Source organism: Magallana gigas, chromosome 3, assembly GCF_963853765.1.
Source record: "Magallana gigas chromosome 3, xbMagGiga1.1, whole genome shotgun sequence".
In the NCBI taxonomy this organism is placed as follows: domain Eukaryota; kingdom Metazoa; phylum Mollusca; class Bivalvia; order Ostreida; family Ostreidae; genus Magallana; species Magallana gigas.
Genome location: NC_088855.1, coordinates 8,591,982 through 8,609,606, shown reverse-complemented (window position 1 = coordinate 8,609,606; position 17,625 = coordinate 8,591,982). Strand labels below are relative to the sequence as shown.

General features: G+C 34.3%; 3 protein-coding genes across 4 annotated transcripts; all 3 read left to right on the top strand.

Annotated features, from left to right (window-relative positions):
• The first annotated feature begins 465 nt into the window (after positions 1-465).
• On the top strand, positions 466-12,177 carry LOC136273593 (N-lysine methyltransferase KMT5A-like). 2 transcript variants are annotated; one of them, XM_066078356.1, is made up of 6 exons: positions 472-734; positions 1,902-2,005; positions 2,734-2,866; positions 9,548-9,746; positions 11,488-11,655; positions 12,010-12,177. In XM_066078356.1, exons 1-5 carry the CDS (start codon positions 682-684, stop codon positions 11,491-11,493), a joined length of 495 nt encoding a protein of 164 aa, XP_065934428.1. In that variant the 5' UTR covers positions 472-681; the 3' UTR covers positions 11,494-11,655; positions 12,010-12,177. The 2 variants fall into 2 exon arrangements, with proteins under 2 accessions (XP_065934429.1, XP_065934428.1); XM_066078357.1 differs by lacking the exons at positions 9,548-9,746; positions 11,488-11,655; positions 12,010-12,177 and adding an exon at positions 5,189-5,243 and having other exon boundaries at positions 466-734.
• Positions 12,178-13,219: 1,042 nt separating this feature from the next.
• On the top strand, positions 13,220-14,732 carry LOC117680645 (uncharacterized). Its single transcript, XM_066077724.1, has 3 exons — positions 13,220-13,672; positions 13,988-14,155; positions 14,479-14,732. The coding sequence occupies exons 1-3, from the start codon at positions 13,507-13,509 to the stop codon at positions 14,670-14,672; spliced, it is 528 nt and encodes a 175-aa protein (XP_065933796.1). The 5' UTR covers positions 13,220-13,506; the 3' UTR covers positions 14,673-14,732.
• Positions 14,733-14,965: 233 nt separating this feature from the next.
• LOC136273288 (uncharacterized) lies at positions 14,966-17,585 on the top strand. Its single transcript, XM_066077693.1, has 5 exons — positions 14,966-15,131; positions 15,446-15,613; positions 15,967-16,134; positions 16,462-16,629; positions 17,575-17,585. The coding sequence occupies exons 1-5, from the start codon at positions 14,966-14,968 to the stop codon at positions 17,583-17,585; spliced, it is 681 nt and encodes a 226-aa protein (XP_065933765.1).
• Positions 17,586-17,625: the final 40 nt, after the last annotated feature.

Here is a 17,625-nt window from a genome sequence, read left to right as displayed (position 1 = left end):
TGTTCAACTTTCAGCATTGTCTATAAAAATAATAAATCGGCAAATCGAAACCTAACCTGTACAGATGAATGCAGATATACATGTTACAACCCGGGAGTGTAGAAACATTGATTTTAATCCTTACTGGATTTCCATAAATATTTTTTATAAAATCTGAACCAAAAACGTGAGGGAGAAACCCTACTATGGGGGAAAAGCTACTATATAGTAGCTTTTCCCCCTGGGGGGAAAGGCTACTATATAGTAGGTTTTCCGGGGGGAAAAGCTACTATGGGGGAAAAACTGCTATACAACACCGGTAATAATAGAAAAAAAAGAAAAAAAGCAACACTAACTGCAAAACGTAAGCGCTTACGTTTTGCAGTTAGTGTTGATATATATATATATATATATATATATATAGTTTTAAACTTGGTCAATTGTCTGGTCAACTGCAAATTTATGAGCTTGTTGTTGGGTCTTTGTTTAATTGTCGGGTCTTTTTTGAGCTGTCGGGTCATCGACCCAACAATTATAGACCCAACAATTAATCGTAGTTCTATTTCCTTACAATCGGAAAAATGTGTAAATTTAGCTGTTTGTCTGAAACCTGAACTGTTGGGCCTTAATTTCCCGTGAGGATCACATATTGTCATTGTCCAATCAGAAGTCGCGTGAAAATGGCGCGAAATTGGAGGCGGAATGAACCGAAATTCACCGAAGACCCACGAATTGGTTTTAACCACGATGCAGAGGTATATATACATTTTTACATTTTCACTGCTTTAATAGGGTCCAATGGAATTAATTTTGTTATATAAATATGAGCACTATTAAAGATTGATCAATATTTGAAAGGTACAATGCTGAAGAAACTGTCGTTTCTATTGGAGTTCGAAATTCCTCTGCGAAACTGAATTGTCTTGACTTATACCTAAAAAGTACAGAAACAAGGATTTTAAAAGTGTCAGGGTTATATTCTCTATTCTTTTTAACACTCGAGTGAAGTGCCTGTATGAACCGAACCATGTCCGTAGGAAGCAATTTCACTTTTGCAGAGCTGTGGAAATATTTTCTTGAAAGTCAGTCATTCGGACAGACATCACATGTCAATAAACTTTGCTTGTCCGAATGAATTATGCCTGTCCGAATACCAACAGTTAAAATAATGTTTGGAAAACTAAAATAAAATTTAAAAACACATACTGCAGGTGCGGTTATGACATAATTTTTTATGTTATATTCTTACATTTTATCTTATATCGTTAGATTCTTTTTACATTTTGACCTTTTACCGATTAATTACTGGAAAAATAACGAAAAGATATGAGCAGCAATAATGGGTACTCGAACTTCCTGTAAATCGGAGGTCATGGACAGGGTTTAATTTTAGCCAGAAGTAAGTTAATATTGATGAGAATAAAATAAAAATGATTCCTCAAATTAAATAAATGAACAGTGCAGAGATTTTCATCGAAATTTTTAAATGACAGCTTACATGAAGAGAGTAATAAAGAAAACTTGTGTATTTTTAGGCAATAACTGGTACTCGCATGTTAGGGAAGTTGTCTGAGGAATACTGATGCATCAAGAAACAACACATTTACAGCAATTGCATTTTGCGGTTTTTTTTATTTTGCCTTATGCTGACTGTGACAGGGCAAACAACATCGGATTCGGTCAGCCGGTCCTTATGTCAGTCTTTGCTAAATTAAGCCAGTCTTGCCGGCATGACCGGCAATTTTCCACAGCTCTGTTGGGGGGGGGGGGGGGGGGGCACAACCATACATTTTGAAAGTTAAAAAAAAAATGAACCCCCCCAAAAATAAGGTCATCAGATGTTATTATTGAGGGGGCACAAGCATATAATAGCTTTGTTTTCTATCAGCTGATCAACATACACTTTTTTCTTCTGCTTTCAGAAGAAACAACAAACGTAAAAAGCCTCTAATGGTGGCCAAAGAATGCATTGAAAGAAAAAGGGATATAGAATTCCTAAAAAAAGTTTGGATTAGTGATGAGATACGTAAGTACATGTAATTTTTTACCTGTAAGTTTCATGCACATGGGTTGCTCCTGGTTTATATTAATTATTTTTTCTTAGGTATTCTTTGCATTAATTAATAAAACTCTAGTGAATGAAGTGTTGATATTTTGCCCCAGTTGCTCCTAGTAACATAAACACATTTTTCTTATAAACATTACAAAAATACTTGTTTGTTTGCTATTGATGTAAACACTACTGAAACTATAGACTTGGTGAATTGATACAGTAGTGAGTTGTTTCACTTCTATTTAGATTTAAGAAATAGTTGCAATTTTGTAAAGTTGTCAAAACTGTTAGGAAGCTAAATCTTGGGGTGTTGAAAACTTTTGGATTACCGGTACTTGTTTTTGAAAAAGTAGTGTATACGAGACTATAGTAATTTGTAAATTGTGCTACACTCATTTAAAATATAATAAAATAACTTTGGACATGCAGTAGTACATCGACAGATTGAATAAATTTTAAACCATTATTCATGTTTTCATTTAGTTGCAACGTATCGTGATATGTATCGTATCACATCTCATGTATCATGACATGTACCGAATCGGCTAAGTACAGTATCGTCCCAGCCCTAGTGAATAATGTCTACAGCATTTCTTTGATCTTGGCAATAGCTTTAGTAGAAATGAAAATAATCACCACCTGTTTCTTAGATTCTGAAACGTTTGTTAATCTCTGATGTTAGAATTCTTTATTTTTTGCAGACTGGGGAGTTGTAACAGAAAAACCTCTATGTAAAGGGGATTTTATTGCAGAATACAGAGGAAAATTATGCTTCGAAGAACCTAAAGAGAGTGCGTACAAATTTGAGTTTTTCAACAAGAAGACCAAGTACTGGTAAGTCATTTGTGTACTAGTAGGTCAATATAGATGCTGAGTTTTTTTTTTTTGAGGCAGTAAATGGCTGACAAATTGCCCTGTAGACTAAAAAAAAACAATTAATGTTTATCACTACTTTGATAATGTGCACTCATTTAAATTTTCCTTTTCAAATCATGTATGTTATTTTTCTTCGCAACAAAGTCGAAGGGATCGAGTAACTTGTGTTTTAAAGTAAGAAAGTTTGTCCATGTGGAACAGAAGTAATGATTGACATGAGGTTCAATGTTCTCTTGTGAAGGGATTCTACGCTTATGGGGGACTAACCTAGACCCAAAATATAGTGACACTTCACTTTTCTTTCAAAGCAAATTAGAAAGAAGTTTAGAAGATCAGGGAGACATGATGCACAAGTCCACTAGCCCTAATGTCTAGGGCATGTGTCTCATGATTGTCTGTGTCTAGTTCATTTTGTGATTAGGCAGGTTGATTTCCAGGCACACTTGTCTGATCAGCAAGAGAATCTTTTTAAATTTATAGAATATTGTGAATATTTTTTTAAAATTTATATTCCACAGAATTTTTAGCCACTAGCTGTCATAGTTTTGAAATGCTGCCATCAGGGTTCAAAAGGGTTCAGTCTCTTTTCACTATAGATATTGTTAATTGACAATGGTGATCAAGACTAAGTTGCATACAGTAATACTGTGTTTGCCAATTGTTTAGTAAAAGCATTTTGATTGGCTAATGCACTAATTTTTTTACGGAGTTAAACAAGCATTAACGAGAGTGAAAGCTTTTGATTGTACGTGTCATAAAAAAAGAATGACGTTAAAACACAAACTTTATTGACATATATTTCTTATTAAAAAAAACTCAACAAAAGAAGGTGTTAACATCAAACAAAATGCATAATTTGCACTAAAGTTAGAATCTAAAACATCTGTTTTATGGGCTCCACTTGCCGATAAAACTTGGTTTGCGACTGTTAAATCAACATTAATGGTTGCCAATAGCAAATGAGAAGACTTTATTCCCTAATTGTTTTGATTTACAAATTAATGTTAAATAACAATATCGATATATTTTTTAGGGCCACAATTAAAAATATTTCAGTTTGTCCAAACCCGACCCATGATGACTGGGTGTGGGTAGGTAGGTAGGCAAATTCTTTTTTTTTTCTTCAGAATTTGCATGAAGATATTGTAACACTGAGTACGGTATATCTTTTTCACTATCATACCTTTGTAGAGACAATCAAAAGCCATGAATGTAAGACCTGTATATACATGTATTAGTCTATTATACTGAATTAAATCGTTCAACAATAAATTGGGTTTTTAGCACAGGGGCTCGTCACGAAGTTTTTCCAACCTTTTATATCTACCACCTCTATACAATAAAATATACAAGGGAGGAATCAAAACTCGAAAAAATCGCTACCTCCCGATTTCGGTCGCCTCGTATTAATTCTTCTTGGACGTTAAACCCTGCACTCTAGGTATCATTAGATCAGGAAAGGACCATAGTTTTTAGGAATACCAGCAAAATTTAAACATCGGCAACAATTTTAGAAGTTGTCACGCATTTTCTTCCAGTTTACTCTCCGGTGACACTTTCTTCGATCAGATGTCGCGCTCTCATTGGTCAATTCAATATTGCTCAAGATAACTCGTACGCAGACTTGTATTTTAGAGGGAGGTAGCGATTTTTTTCGAGTTTTGATTCCTCCCTTGTGTATTTTATTGTATAGAGGTGGTAGATATAAAAGGTTGAGAAAAAAAACTTCGTGACGAGCCCCTGTGAGCGGACACGAAAAATATCCGAAAAAAAAAAAAATTCTTCCAAAAAACGGCAAAAAAAGAATTTGAGTCGGCGGGTTTTTTTTCGGGTCGGTCGCGTTTGGGCAAACATACAATCCTTTTATTTTGGCCTAGCACTTCAAAATTCCTTATATATATGTTCAGATATGGGCAAGTTAATTAGGAATTCTGACAAGTAACGTTACATTAATGGGGTTGGAAACTTGATGGATGGACAAGTGGATATATTTCATGATCAGTTACTGGTAATAATGAGGACTGATGAAGACTTTTTTTTTCTCAAAAGTAGATAATGAAAATGTTGGGTCTAGAAATATTATATATATTGCTGTTGGGTCTAAGACTCTTGGATATGTGTATGTACATGTAGCACAGTATTATTGGGTCATAAACATGTGACAGGAAGTGGCATGGAAAAGAAAATGGAAGAAGAAAATCTCCTTGTAACTCTCCTTGTAACGGAAATAATATCATCCATATTCTTGCTTTTCATTTGTGTAGTTATCTTCTATATTAGTGTGAGGTGGACAAGGTTATTCCTTTCATGGAATACAGACATGCAGTAAAGAAAGGTATATATGTATCACTATTAAATGTCTTAGTATTCTGTCTATGCATCTGAATGCTTTTCCATGCCCTAATCTTCATCTGATGTTTTTTCACATAATTGCCTAGAGCATCAGGCAAGTTAAGGATAACTTTTTCTATAGTGTGAAACTAAAGATTGAAAGCTAGACAACTAAATTTTGTGTGTGCAGATTGTTATATGCATTTTAACAACAGTTAGCAGAAACAATTTTACTGATGCAAAATATTGATGTGTTGCTTTCTTACCCTTTTCGCATGCATATTCCCTATACGGAGTGACATGTCCGTGTTACCTTTTTTTGAGTCGGCTAGCGAAGCGAGCGAGTCTTTGTTATCATAGCTGTTTCTGCGAAAATTTTGCACTACATTATTCATGCGCTAATGAAAATAATGCATGCATTAACCTCTTTTGTTTGCGTGATTGCCAATTTGAAATGGTTGAACAATCTTATCTTTTTAGCTCACCGAGACGAAGTCGGGGGGAGCTTATGCTATACCCTCGGCGTCGGCGTCGGCGTCGGCGTCCGGACCTGGTTAAAGTTTTTGTTGCAGGTCCTGTATCTAACTTATTACTTGTCCTATCTTCACCAAACTTGCATGAATGATGCATCTGGACCTACTAATGGACTTGAGAGACTTGGATGCTGAATCTGGGCCATGAATTTCAGATGCTGGAGGAGGTTAAGGTGTTTGGAGCAGGTTAAAGTTTTTGTTGCAGGTGCCCTTTGATAGCCATTTCTAAGTTACTACTGGTCCAAACTTCACCAAACTTGCATAGATGGTGTGTCTTATGATACTGATGCACCTGACAGGCTTGAATGCTGAATCTGAGCCATAGGTTTCGGATGCTGGATGAGGTTAAGGTTTTTAGAGCTGGTTAAAGTTTTTGGAGCAGGTGCCCTCTGATGATTATATCTTACTTACTACTGGTCCTTACTTCACCAAACTTGCATGGATGGTGTGTCTTATGATACTTTTGCACCTGACAGGCTTGAATGCTGAATCTGAGCTGAAGGTTTCGGATGCTAGATGAAGTTAGGTTTTTCGAGCAGGTTAAAGTTTTTGTTGCAGGTGCCCTTTGATAGCCATTTCTAAGTTACTACTGGTCCCAACTTCACCAAACTTGCATAGATGGTGCGTCTTATGATACTGATGCACCTGACAGGCTTGAATGCTGAATCTGAGCCATAGGTTTCGGATGCTGGATGAGGTTAAGGTTTTAAGAGCTGGTTAAAGTTTTTAGAGCAGGTGCCCTCTGATGATCATATCTTAGTTATTACTGGTCCTAACTTTACCAAACTTACATGGATGGTGTGTCTTATGATACTGATGCACCTGACAGGCTTGAATGCTGAATCTGAGCCATAGGTTTCGGATGCTGGATGAGGTTTAGTTTTTTTGGAACAGGTCACATGTTTAATATATGTAGGTAATAGCACTATTTCAAACTTGCATATATGATCTAACTATAATATAAATGAATGGCAGAGGTAGCTTCAGATGCAGAGCCTGATCTCCATTATCAAGGATGCTAAAAAATATATCTTAGTTATTTCTGGTCCTAACTTCACCAAACTTGCAAGGATGGTGCGTCTTACGATACTGATGCACCTGACAGGCATGAATGCTGAATCTGAGCCATAGGTTTCGGATGCTGGATGAGGTTAAGGTTTTAAGAGCTGGTTAAAGTTTTTAGAGCAGGTGCCCTCTGATGATTATATCTTAGTTATTACTGGTCCTTACATCACCAAACTTGCAGGGATGATGCATCTCATGATACTGATGCATCTGACAGGCTTGAATGCTGAATCTGAGCCATAGGTTTCGGATGCTGGATGAGGTTTAGTTTTTTGGAACAGGTTACATGTTTTATAGATAATAGCTTGCATAATTGATTTAACTATAATATAAATGAATTGCAGAGGTAGCTTCAGATGCAGAGCCTGATCTCCATTATCAAGGATGCTAAAAATTCTCCTACCTCACTCAAACCTGCTTGATAGATGTGTTTGTTGTTAAATGATTTAACATGATTCCTATGATATAGTATTCTATGATATGATACACTATTGTTTTATATGATACAATGTAATATCATACATTATATTGTAAAAAGTTATATGATATGATATGATATTGTATCAATTTTTTTGTACATTATTATATGATATTGTATTATGATATTGTTATGTATAGTATTGTATATTATTATACAATATTGTAGAATATGATATTGTATAATATATTATTTTATCGAATGATATTGTTTCATATTATATTGCAATATATGATATTGTATCATATGATACGATAGTGTATATTATAATTATAGCATATCGTATGATACAATATTGTATAATATGATATTGGTTTATATAATATATTGTTATATAATACATGAAATTGTATTATATGATATTATAATATATCATATAATATGATATTGTATAATATGATATTGTATCATATGATATGATATTGTATAAAATGATATTGTATTATATAATATCGTACTGTATCAGATGATATTGTATCATATGATATGAAACAATGTTTTATCAAATTATATTGTATCATATGATACAATATTGTGTATCAAATATGATACAATATCATACAATACAAAATTATACTATATTATACAATATAATATCATATGTTACAATATTGTGATGTATTATGTGATATGATATAGTATCAAATAATGCTATATTGTATTTATATTAGATATTATGATATTGTATTATGTGATTAAATACAATAATGTATAACACGATACAATGTCATATTATATGTTACAAAATCATATTGCATCAATATTTATTACAGTATTATATTGTATTAAATGATATATATTGTAAGTATCATTGGATGCAATATCATATTTTATATTATTGTATTGATAAACATTGTATCTTATAATAATGTATGAAATGAACATAGGATTATCATACAATTTTTTTACATATGATATACGATATTGTGTCAAAACAGTATCCATGAATATCCAAGATCATTAACTATGATTTTCATATCATATGATAAAGGTGGTTTTAAAGGTGATGCCTCATAAAGTTGATGCCTCGTCTCGGTGAGCTTTGTAATCTGTGATTACCTATGTTTTTACACATATGTTTATGAAGTTTTTCTTAATGTTTAAAAAAATAAAACAAATCAAAGTAGTTTTTGTTCAATCGCCACCCATGAATTCGACAACTTACACGGGGAAAACCTTGTTCCATATGTAGCGTAAAATCTATTTTTAGAAAAACCCAGCTCGCAAAGCGAGAGGACCCTTGCTGGACATCATCAATCTCTTGGTGTGGATTTTGAGCACAAACGTGAATTGATAATGTGCAATATAATGCAAATAGCTCATATTTCATCGTCATTGAAATATACTGGTCCTTTGTATCTATCCTACGATATTATGCATTGCCGGTCTGGCAGGCATTGCCAGTCTATTAGTGAAATGTCAACAGAACGTGTTGAATCAAAGGACTGAAAGTACTGACACAAGTTGATGATTCAGGAATCGGACATTTATTGACTCTTTTCTGCTTTCAACACACATAATTGGAAATAATCATGAATGAAGTATAGAAGTATCTTATTATCACTGGCTACAACATATCAAAGATAAGTTGAAATCATGAATCGTGAAAGATGATGTTTTAGATAAATAGGATATCTAAATATTATTATAATATATTATAATATGATAAAGCTGGTCTCATAAAGGTGATGTCTGCCACAATGAGCCCTGTAATCTTTGTTCACCTATGTTTAATTTATTTACAAAAGACAGAATTTTTTTATGTATTACTTACAATGTAATAAAAACAAATACATCAAAATATTGACGTGTTTCTATACTATTGGATCAGTCTGTCTCCAATAAAAGGTGTGACACAATCATTTCATGCCAAATTTGTGTGCCTTTTCCTTGAAATGTTCTATTGAATGGTTGTTAACTTGTTAGTTGTTAAAATTTAACATAAGATAAATATAATAGTTGTTGGGGTTGAATTTTTAATAGACATGTGCATTAAATGACATGAATAACATTTCGGAAGGGTATAACATTTAACATAAACGACTCAACAGGCAGAAAATTATCATGAAATTCTATTAACATGAATCCTAGAAGACTGAAAAGATTGAATGTCAAAATCTCAATCTTACTTTTTACAGAGGACTTAATTTCTTACAACATACACATTTTCCAGTAGGATCAATTTTAATATCGGTTTTTAACTAGTGTGTATATGCAAGTTTTCTTTTTCAGGATTGATGCCTCGGAAGATGACGGCTCCATGGCAAGACTCATAAATGATGAACATATAGATCCTAATGCTAATATAAAGGTGCTTCATGAGGGGTTTGCAGAGCCCCATCTTTGTATTTTTGCTGTTAATGACATAAAAGCTGGTGAAGAAATCAGATACAACTATGGAAAGAACGTTGACTTTTTTTGGCGAAAAAAGGTAGTTAAAATTTATCCTTCATAACCAAATTAGGCAACAAAAAGTCACATATATTTAATGAAGTCAAACAAGTCAAACAAAATTTCAAGTATGCTCATTTATTTAGATTTAGCTTCATTAATGTAAAAGGAAACTTTTAGCATAATCATAAATGTCTGAAACCAGGATGTTTAAAACAAAATCTTGTAGCAGATAAGAATTCAAAGAAACAGAATTTGCACAGTAGATGCAAGAATAAATTATATTTATATAGGTTTCACTCAATAGTGTTTGAATATTTTACAGAGATTTTTAAGATCGGGTAAAGGTAATGACTTGTATATTACTGTTGAAATTTTGGTTTAGTTCGTTGTAGCCTCGCAAAAATGCAAATGTCTGAAAGCTTGAACTTTGGAAAGGACAAGTGAGATATTTTTTAAACATGTAGTTTTGCATCTTGTTAGATATACTCTTCTCTTGTCCAGTTCCTTGGCAGATACAAGTATCACTAAAAATATCATTAAGTAATAAAGAAATCCCTGATATTTTATAATTAAGGCAGCCTCGTTAGACAAAGAAGAAATAATTTTTTAGAAATACATGCATCTGTTTTGAAAACAAATTCAACAAGCATTCTGAGAGTATTGCATAAGCAATACATGTCCCCTACCGGTTTGTAGACATTTGTGAAAACAATGCACTGTTATGCAGAATATCATTTCTTACTGTCTCAACAGACCAACCCGATAGCGAACCCGATTGCAATAATAAAAGAAACCCTGTCGATTAAATTTACAACACAATGCTTGACACTATTTTACAGAACGTATTTGTTTGTCAGAAACAATAAAAGGAATAGTCCAAGTAATGCACGAGATTAATTATCGTGCATTGACAACATACTTTCCTCGTTTATTTGATACCTAGCACGATAACGAACCCGAACATTAAAAAATTGGAATATCAAAAAATTAATTTTCTAGAAAATATGTCAACCAAGTGCTACAAAAGTGTAAACCTGATCTGTAGTTTGACATTTTGAAGCTGTTCAGCAAATTTCATATTATTCCTGAAACGCATAAAGAAAAAAAGTGTGGAAAACTGAAATGGGACAGACAGACGGACTGACAGATGCATAGGAAAGCTATAGTCCCCTCCGATGAAAACCGGTAGGGCAATAAAAAGCAGTGACCAACACAGTTGCCATATTAAATTTACTAGCTATTTATCTTTTATGTTTACTTGTAATCATATGAAAAATTTGTCAATTATTACTGTAGATTTTTTTTTTCATACTTGAGTACATAATATTGTGAAATGACCCCTAGACGCCTAATTGCAAGAATGATAGTTGATCTAAAGCTTTTACGTGGATTTCTGGGCCATTAAATTAAAAGAATGTAATTTAATTATAGGAGTAGAGCTTCGCACGAAATTACAATACAATGTAGTATTTATTCTCAAGAAGTAAGTCAATGATCTTTTATCTCAACAATAAGAAGGCTTCAATACATTTGCATTTTTATGGTAAATGAAATAATTTACAAAGGGCTGTTCTGTTTAAATTTGAAATTTATTTGTTAATGTGTGGTGAAGGTTTCTTCAGATTTTAGAAACTTGAGTTTTAAAAGCATGCTAAGAAATTTAAACTGTAGAATATAACTATTTATCTAGTGCTCTTGATGTTCTTGATCAGTGCCTTAAGAGCTGAATCCATTTTTTTTACTTTTGTTGACTAAAAATGATTCAATCCATAATGTAGAAATAAGATCTGACGAAAGGCAGGATGACCAAGGAGTTTTCAGCATCAGTGAGGAAAACCAAAGATATGTACCAGCAACCTTCACAGGAGAGCCTGGGCTCTACACCGAGAAAGATAGTGATGGCTCCAAGACAACCAATGAAACATCCATGGAGGATCTAGGCAATGGTAATGTATTTGATACATTCATAAGATTTGCAATATTGTCTAACAAATAGGCCATTCAAATCATGACCAGCAAATCCTAGAGTCCTAGAGTCAGCAAAATCAGCACAATGTCCATGTGTTGATGCTTACCAATCAGTTTGTCTTAAATGTCAAACCATATTACAGAGTCTATCTTCTTGACAGATTGGAGTAGTATTGGTATTTGATAAATGTAGGCCCTATAGTGTGGTGTGACATGTGTGACCCTATAATTCAGATACATGTTCTAGACTCTTTTTTATTGCAAAACTTGACTCATTTTGTTTCAACTTGCTGACAGTATATCTGTATTTGGGATATGATTATGTATTGTAGAAATGAGAACTGATGAAACTCAGGGTGACCAAGGAGTTTTCAGCATCAGTGAGGAAAACCAAAGATATGTTTCAGCAACCTGCAAAGGAGAGCCTGGACTCAACACCGAGAAAAATAGTGATGGCTCCAAGACAACCAATGAAACATTCATTGAGGATATTGGCAATGGTAATGTATTTGATATGTTCATATGATTTACAATATTGTCTAACTATTATGCCATTATTTACAGCAAAAACTGTCCAAATGTTGATGCTTAACAATTGGTTATGTCTTAAATGTAACCCCATATTATAGGGTCCATGTTCTTGACAGTTTGGAGTAGTATTGGTATTGATAAATGTAGGCCCTATAGTGTGGTGTGACATGTGTGACCCAATAGTTCAGATACATGTTCTAGACTCTTTTTTATTGCAAAACTTGACTCATTTTTGAAACTTGCTGAAATTTTATCTGTATTTGGGATATGATTATGTATTGTAGAAATGAGAACTGATGAAACTCAGGGTGACCAAGGAGTATTCAGCATCAGTGAGGAAAACCAAAGATATGTTTCAGCAACCTGCACAGGAGAGGCTGGGCTCTACACCGAGAAAGATAGTGATGGCTCCAAGACAACCAATGAAACATCCATGGAGGATCTAGGCAATGGTAATGTATTTGATACATTCATAAGATTTGCAATATTGTCTAACTAATAGGCCATTCAAATCAGGACCAGCAAATCCTAGAGTCCTAGAGTCAGCAAAATCAGCACAATGTCCATGTGTTGATGCTTACCAATCAGTTTGTCTTAAATGTCAAACCATATTACGAGTCTATCTTCTTGACAGATTGGAGTAGTATTGGTATTTGATAAATGTAGGCCCTATAATGTGGTTTGACATGTGTGACCCAATAGTTCAGATACATGTTCTAGACTCTTTTTTATTGCAAAACTTGACTCATTTTGTTTTAACCTGCTGACATAATATCTGTATTTGGGATATAATTACGTATTGTAGAAATGGGAACTGATGAAACTCAGGGTGACCAAGGAGTATTCAGCATCAGTGAGGAAAACCAAAGATATGTACCAGCAACCTGCACAGGAGAGGCTGGGCTCTACACCGAGAAAGATAGTGATGGCTCCAAGACAACCAATGAAACATTCATTGAGGATCAAGGCAATGGTAATGTATTTGATACGTTCATATGATTTACAATATTGTCTAACTATTATGCCATTATTTTCAGCAAAAAATGCCATGTGTTGATGCTTAGCAATAGGTTGTGTCTTAAATGTAACCCTATATTATAGGGTCCATGTTCTTGAGAGAATGGAGAAGTATTGGTATTTGATGAATATAAATGTAGGCCCTATAGTGTGGTGTGACATGTGTGACCCAATAGTTCAGATACATGTTCTAGACTCTTTTTTATTGCAAAACCTGACTCATTTTGTTTTAACCTGCTGACAAAATATCTGTATTTGGGATATAATTACGTATTGTAGAAATGAGAACTGATGAAACTCAGGGTGACCAAGGAGTTTTCAGCATCAGTGAGGAAAACCAAAGATATGCTTCAGCAACCTGCACCGGAGAGCCTGGGCTCTACACCGAGAAAGATAGTGATGGCTCCAAGACAACCAATGAAACATCCATGGAGGATCTAGGCAATGGTAATGTATTTGATATGTTCATATGATTTACAATATTGTCTAACTATTATGCCATTATTTACAGCAAAAACTGTCCACATGTTGATGCTTAACAATTGGTTATGTCTTAAATGTAACCCCATATTATAGGGTCCATGTTCTTGCCAGTTTGGAGTAGTATTGGTATTGATAAATGTAGGCCCTATAGTGTGGTGTGACATGTGTGACCCAATAGTTCAGATACATGTTCTAGACTCTTTTTTATTGCAAAACTTGACTCATTTTTGAAACTTGCTGAAATTTTATCTGTATTTGGGATATGATTATGTATTGTAGAAATGAGAACTGATGAAACTCAGGGTGACCAAGGAGTATTCAGCATCAGTGAGGAAAACCAAAGATATGTTTCAGCAACCTGCACAGGAGAGGCTGGGCTCTACACCGAGAAAGATAGTGATGGCTCCAAGACAACCAATGAAACATCCATGGAGGATCTAGGCAATGGTAATGTATTTGATACGTTCATATGATTTACAATATTGTTTAACTATTATGCCATTATTTTCAGCAAAAAATGCCATGTGTTGATGCTTAGCAATAGGTTGTGTCTTAAATGTAACCCTATATTATAGGGTCCATGTTCTTGAGAGAATGGAGAAGTATTGGTATTTAATGAATATAAATGTAGGCCCTATAGTGTGGTGTGACATGTGTGACCCAATAGTTCAGATACATGTTCTAGACTCTTTTTTATTGCAAAACCTGACTCATTTTGTTTTAACCTGCTGACAAAATATCTGTATTTGGGATATAATTACGTATTGTAGAAATGAGAACTGATGAAACTCAGGGTGACCAAGGAGTTTTCAGCATCAGTGAGGAAAACCAAAGATATGCTTCAGCAACCTGCACCGGAGAGCCTGGGCTCTACACCGAGAAAGATAGTGATGGCTCCAAGACAACCAATGAAACATCCATGGAGGATCTAGGCAATGGTAATGTATTTGATACGTTCACATGATTTACAATATTGTCTAACTATTATGCCATTATTTACAGCAAAAACTGTCCACATGTTGATGCTTAACAATTGGTTATGTCTTAAATGTAACCCCATATAATAGGGTCCATGTTCTTGACAGTTTGGAGTAGTATTGGTATTGATAAATGTAGGCCCTATAGTGTGGTGTGACATGTGTGACCCAATAGTTCAGATACATGTTCTAGACTCTTTTTTATTGCAAAACCTGACTCATTTTGTTTTAACCTGCTGACAAAATATCTGTATTTGGGATATAATTACGTATTGTAGAAATGAGAACTGATGAAACTCAGGGTGACCAAGGAGTTTTCAGCATCAGTGAGGAAAACCAAAGATATGTATCAGCAACCTTCACAGGAGAGCCTGGGCTCTACACCGAGAGAGATAGTGATGGCTCCAAGACAACCAATGAAACATTCATTGAGGATTTTGGCAATGGTAATGTATTTGATATGTTCATATGATTTACAATATTGTCTAACTAATAGGCCATTAAAATCAGCCAAAATGTCCATGTGTTGATGCTAAGCAATTGGTTTGTCTTAAATGTAACCCCATATGATAGGGTCCATGTTCTTGACAGATTGGAGTAGAATTGGTATTTGATAAATGTAGGCCCTATAATGTGGTTTGACGTGTGTGACCCAATAGTTCAGATACATGTTCTAGACTCTTTTTTATTGCAAAACTTGATGCATTTTTGAAACTTGCTGAAATTTTATCTGTATTTGGGATATGATTATGTATTGTAGAAATGAGAACTGATGAAACTCAGGGTGACCAAGGAGTTTTCAGCATCAGTGAGGAAAACCAAAGATATGTATCAGCAACCTGCACAGGAGAGCCTGGGGTCTACACCGAGAGAGATAGTGATGGCTCCAAGACAACCAATGAAACATTCATTGAGGATCTAGGCAATGGTAATGTATTTAATACATTCATAAGATTTACAATATTGTCTAACTAATAGGCCATTAAAATCAGGACCAGCAAATCCTAGAGTCCTAGAGTCAGCAAAAACAGGAAAAATGTCCATGTGTTGATGCTTACCAATCAGTTTGTCTTAAATGTCAAACCATATTACGAGTCTATCTTCTTGACAGATTGGAGTAGTATTGGTATTGATAAATGTAGGCCCTAAAATGTGGTTTGACATGTGTGACCCAATAGTTCAGATACATGTTCTAGACTCTTTTTTATTGCAAAACTTGACTCATTTTGTTTAAACCTGCTGACAAAATATCTGTATTTGGGATATAATTACGTATTGTAGAAATGGAAACTGATGAAACTCAGGGTGACCAAGGAGTTTTCAGCATCAGTGAGGAAAACCAAAGATATGTACCAGCAACCTGCACAGGAGAGCCTAAGCTCTACACCGAGAAAGATAGTGATGGCTCCAAGACAACCAATGAAACATTCATTGAGGATCAAGGCAATGGTAATGTATTTGATACGTTCATATGATTTACAATATTGTTTAACTATTATGCCATTATTTTCAGCAAAAAATGCCATGTGTTGATGCTAAGCAATTGGTTGTGTCTTAAATGTAACCCCATATTATAGGGTCCATGTTCTTGACAGATTGGAGTAGAATTGGTATTTGATAAATGTAAGCCCTATAGTGTAGTTTGACGAGTGTGACTTAATAGTTCAGATACATGTTCTAGACTCTTTTTTTTCTTGCAAAACTTGACTCATTTTGTTTTAATTTGCTGACAAACTATCTGTATTTTGGATATACATGTGTAATTACGTATTGTAGAAATGAGAACTGATGAAACTCAGGGTGACCAAGGAGTTTTCAGCATCAGTGAGGAAAACCAAAGATATGTATCAGCAACCTTCACAGGAGAGCCTGGGCTCTACACCGAGAAAGATAGTGATGGCTCCAAGACAACCAATGAAACATCCATGGAGGATCTAGGCAATGGTAATGTATTTGATACATTCATAAGATTTGCAATATTGTCTAACTAATAGGCCATTAAAATCAGGACCAGCAAATCCTAGAGTCCTAGAGTCAGCAAAATCAGGAAAAATGTCCATGTGTTGATGCTTACCAATCAGTTTGTCTTAAATGTAACCCCATATTATATGCCAGAAAAAACCCCAGAAAAATTCTATATTGAATTTACACAGATATTAAAATATAATTATGAATTGAAATGATACTTGTTAGTATAGATTTCATGAAAATGCATCAATTATAGAACATATCATGTTGTACGTTTCATCATATCGTTATATTATTGTTAGGCACAGTGATTTCAAGCCGGCTTGGACGCTTTAATGCCACACCGCACACTTACTCTGAAAAATTTTTCCCCATGCATCAATTTTCTGGGGAAAACACTGAGTGTTAATTGGTTGATTACGTAAGTGACACTACACCTTGCTTCCTTCAAAGGGTAGAGAGGTAATTTGAAACTGGGGAAAGTTACGTATATTAAACCGCTCTTTACCTAAAATATTTTGTGATTAAGAAAACAATATATACTTTAATGTTTTTAAGGTGAAAATACGAATGAAATCATGATAGATTATCCTTACATGTCATAAATATAAACTTCCGGCCACTATCATTTTAGAACTAAAACTACCATAACAAAAATTTACAGATTAAAAACTTTCGATCTCTTGAACATTTGATATCTTGAAGTTTAATCATGGTCCCCTGAAGTTCGAGTTAACAAGATTCACTTGTAGCAAGATCTGCCTGTGCGGCTTAATTGCCAATTAGGGCCCTGTAATGTCTGTCTGTTCAGTAAGTTTATTTTCACTGGCAGAAAAAGTACATATTTGCCTAGGCTTATTCATTTAAATGGAGAATCATTTGTCAAATTCATACTTCATACGAAGACTTTCTTAACTGCAGGTGTGTCTTAAGCTTGACCCAAGCCATTCCTGCAAGTTAATCCCTATTTTT

Excerpts from the sequence above, each read along its gene's own strand:
- LOC136273288 (XM_066077693.1), top strand. The coding sequence starts at position 14,966 with ATGAGAACTGATGAAACTCAGGGTGACCAAGGAGTTTTCAGCATCAGT. Across the intron at positions 15,132-15,445 it reads CATTGAGGATTTTGGCAATG|AAATGAGAACTGATGAAACT; the intron begins GTAATGTATTTG and ends TATGTATTGTAG. Across the intron at positions 15,614-15,966 it reads CATTGAGGATCTAGGCAATG|AAATGGAAACTGATGAAACT; the intron begins GTAATGTATTTA and ends TACGTATTGTAG.
- LOC117680645 (XM_066077724.1), top strand. The coding sequence starts at position 13,507 with ATGAGAACTGATGAAACTCAGGGTGACCAAGGAGTTTTCAGCATCAGT. Across the intron at positions 13,673-13,987 it reads CATGGAGGATCTAGGCAATG|AAATGAGAACTGATGAAACT; the intron begins GTAATGTATTTG and ends TATGTATTGTAG. Across the intron at positions 14,156-14,478 it reads CATGGAGGATCTAGGCAATG|AAATGAGAACTGATGAAACT; the intron begins GTAATGTATTTG and ends TACGTATTGTAG.
- LOC136273593 (XM_066078356.1), top strand. The coding sequence starts at position 682 with ATGAACCGAAATTCACCGAAGACCCACGAATTGGTTTTAACCACGATG. Across the intron at positions 735-1,901 it reads GTTTTAACCACGATGCAGAG|AAGAAACAACAAACGTAAAA; the intron begins GTATATATACAT and ends TTCTGCTTTCAG. Across the intron at positions 2,867-9,547 it reads AACAAGAAGACCAAGTACTG|GATTGATGCCTCGGAAGATG; the intron begins GTAAGTCATTTG and ends TTTCTTTTTCAG.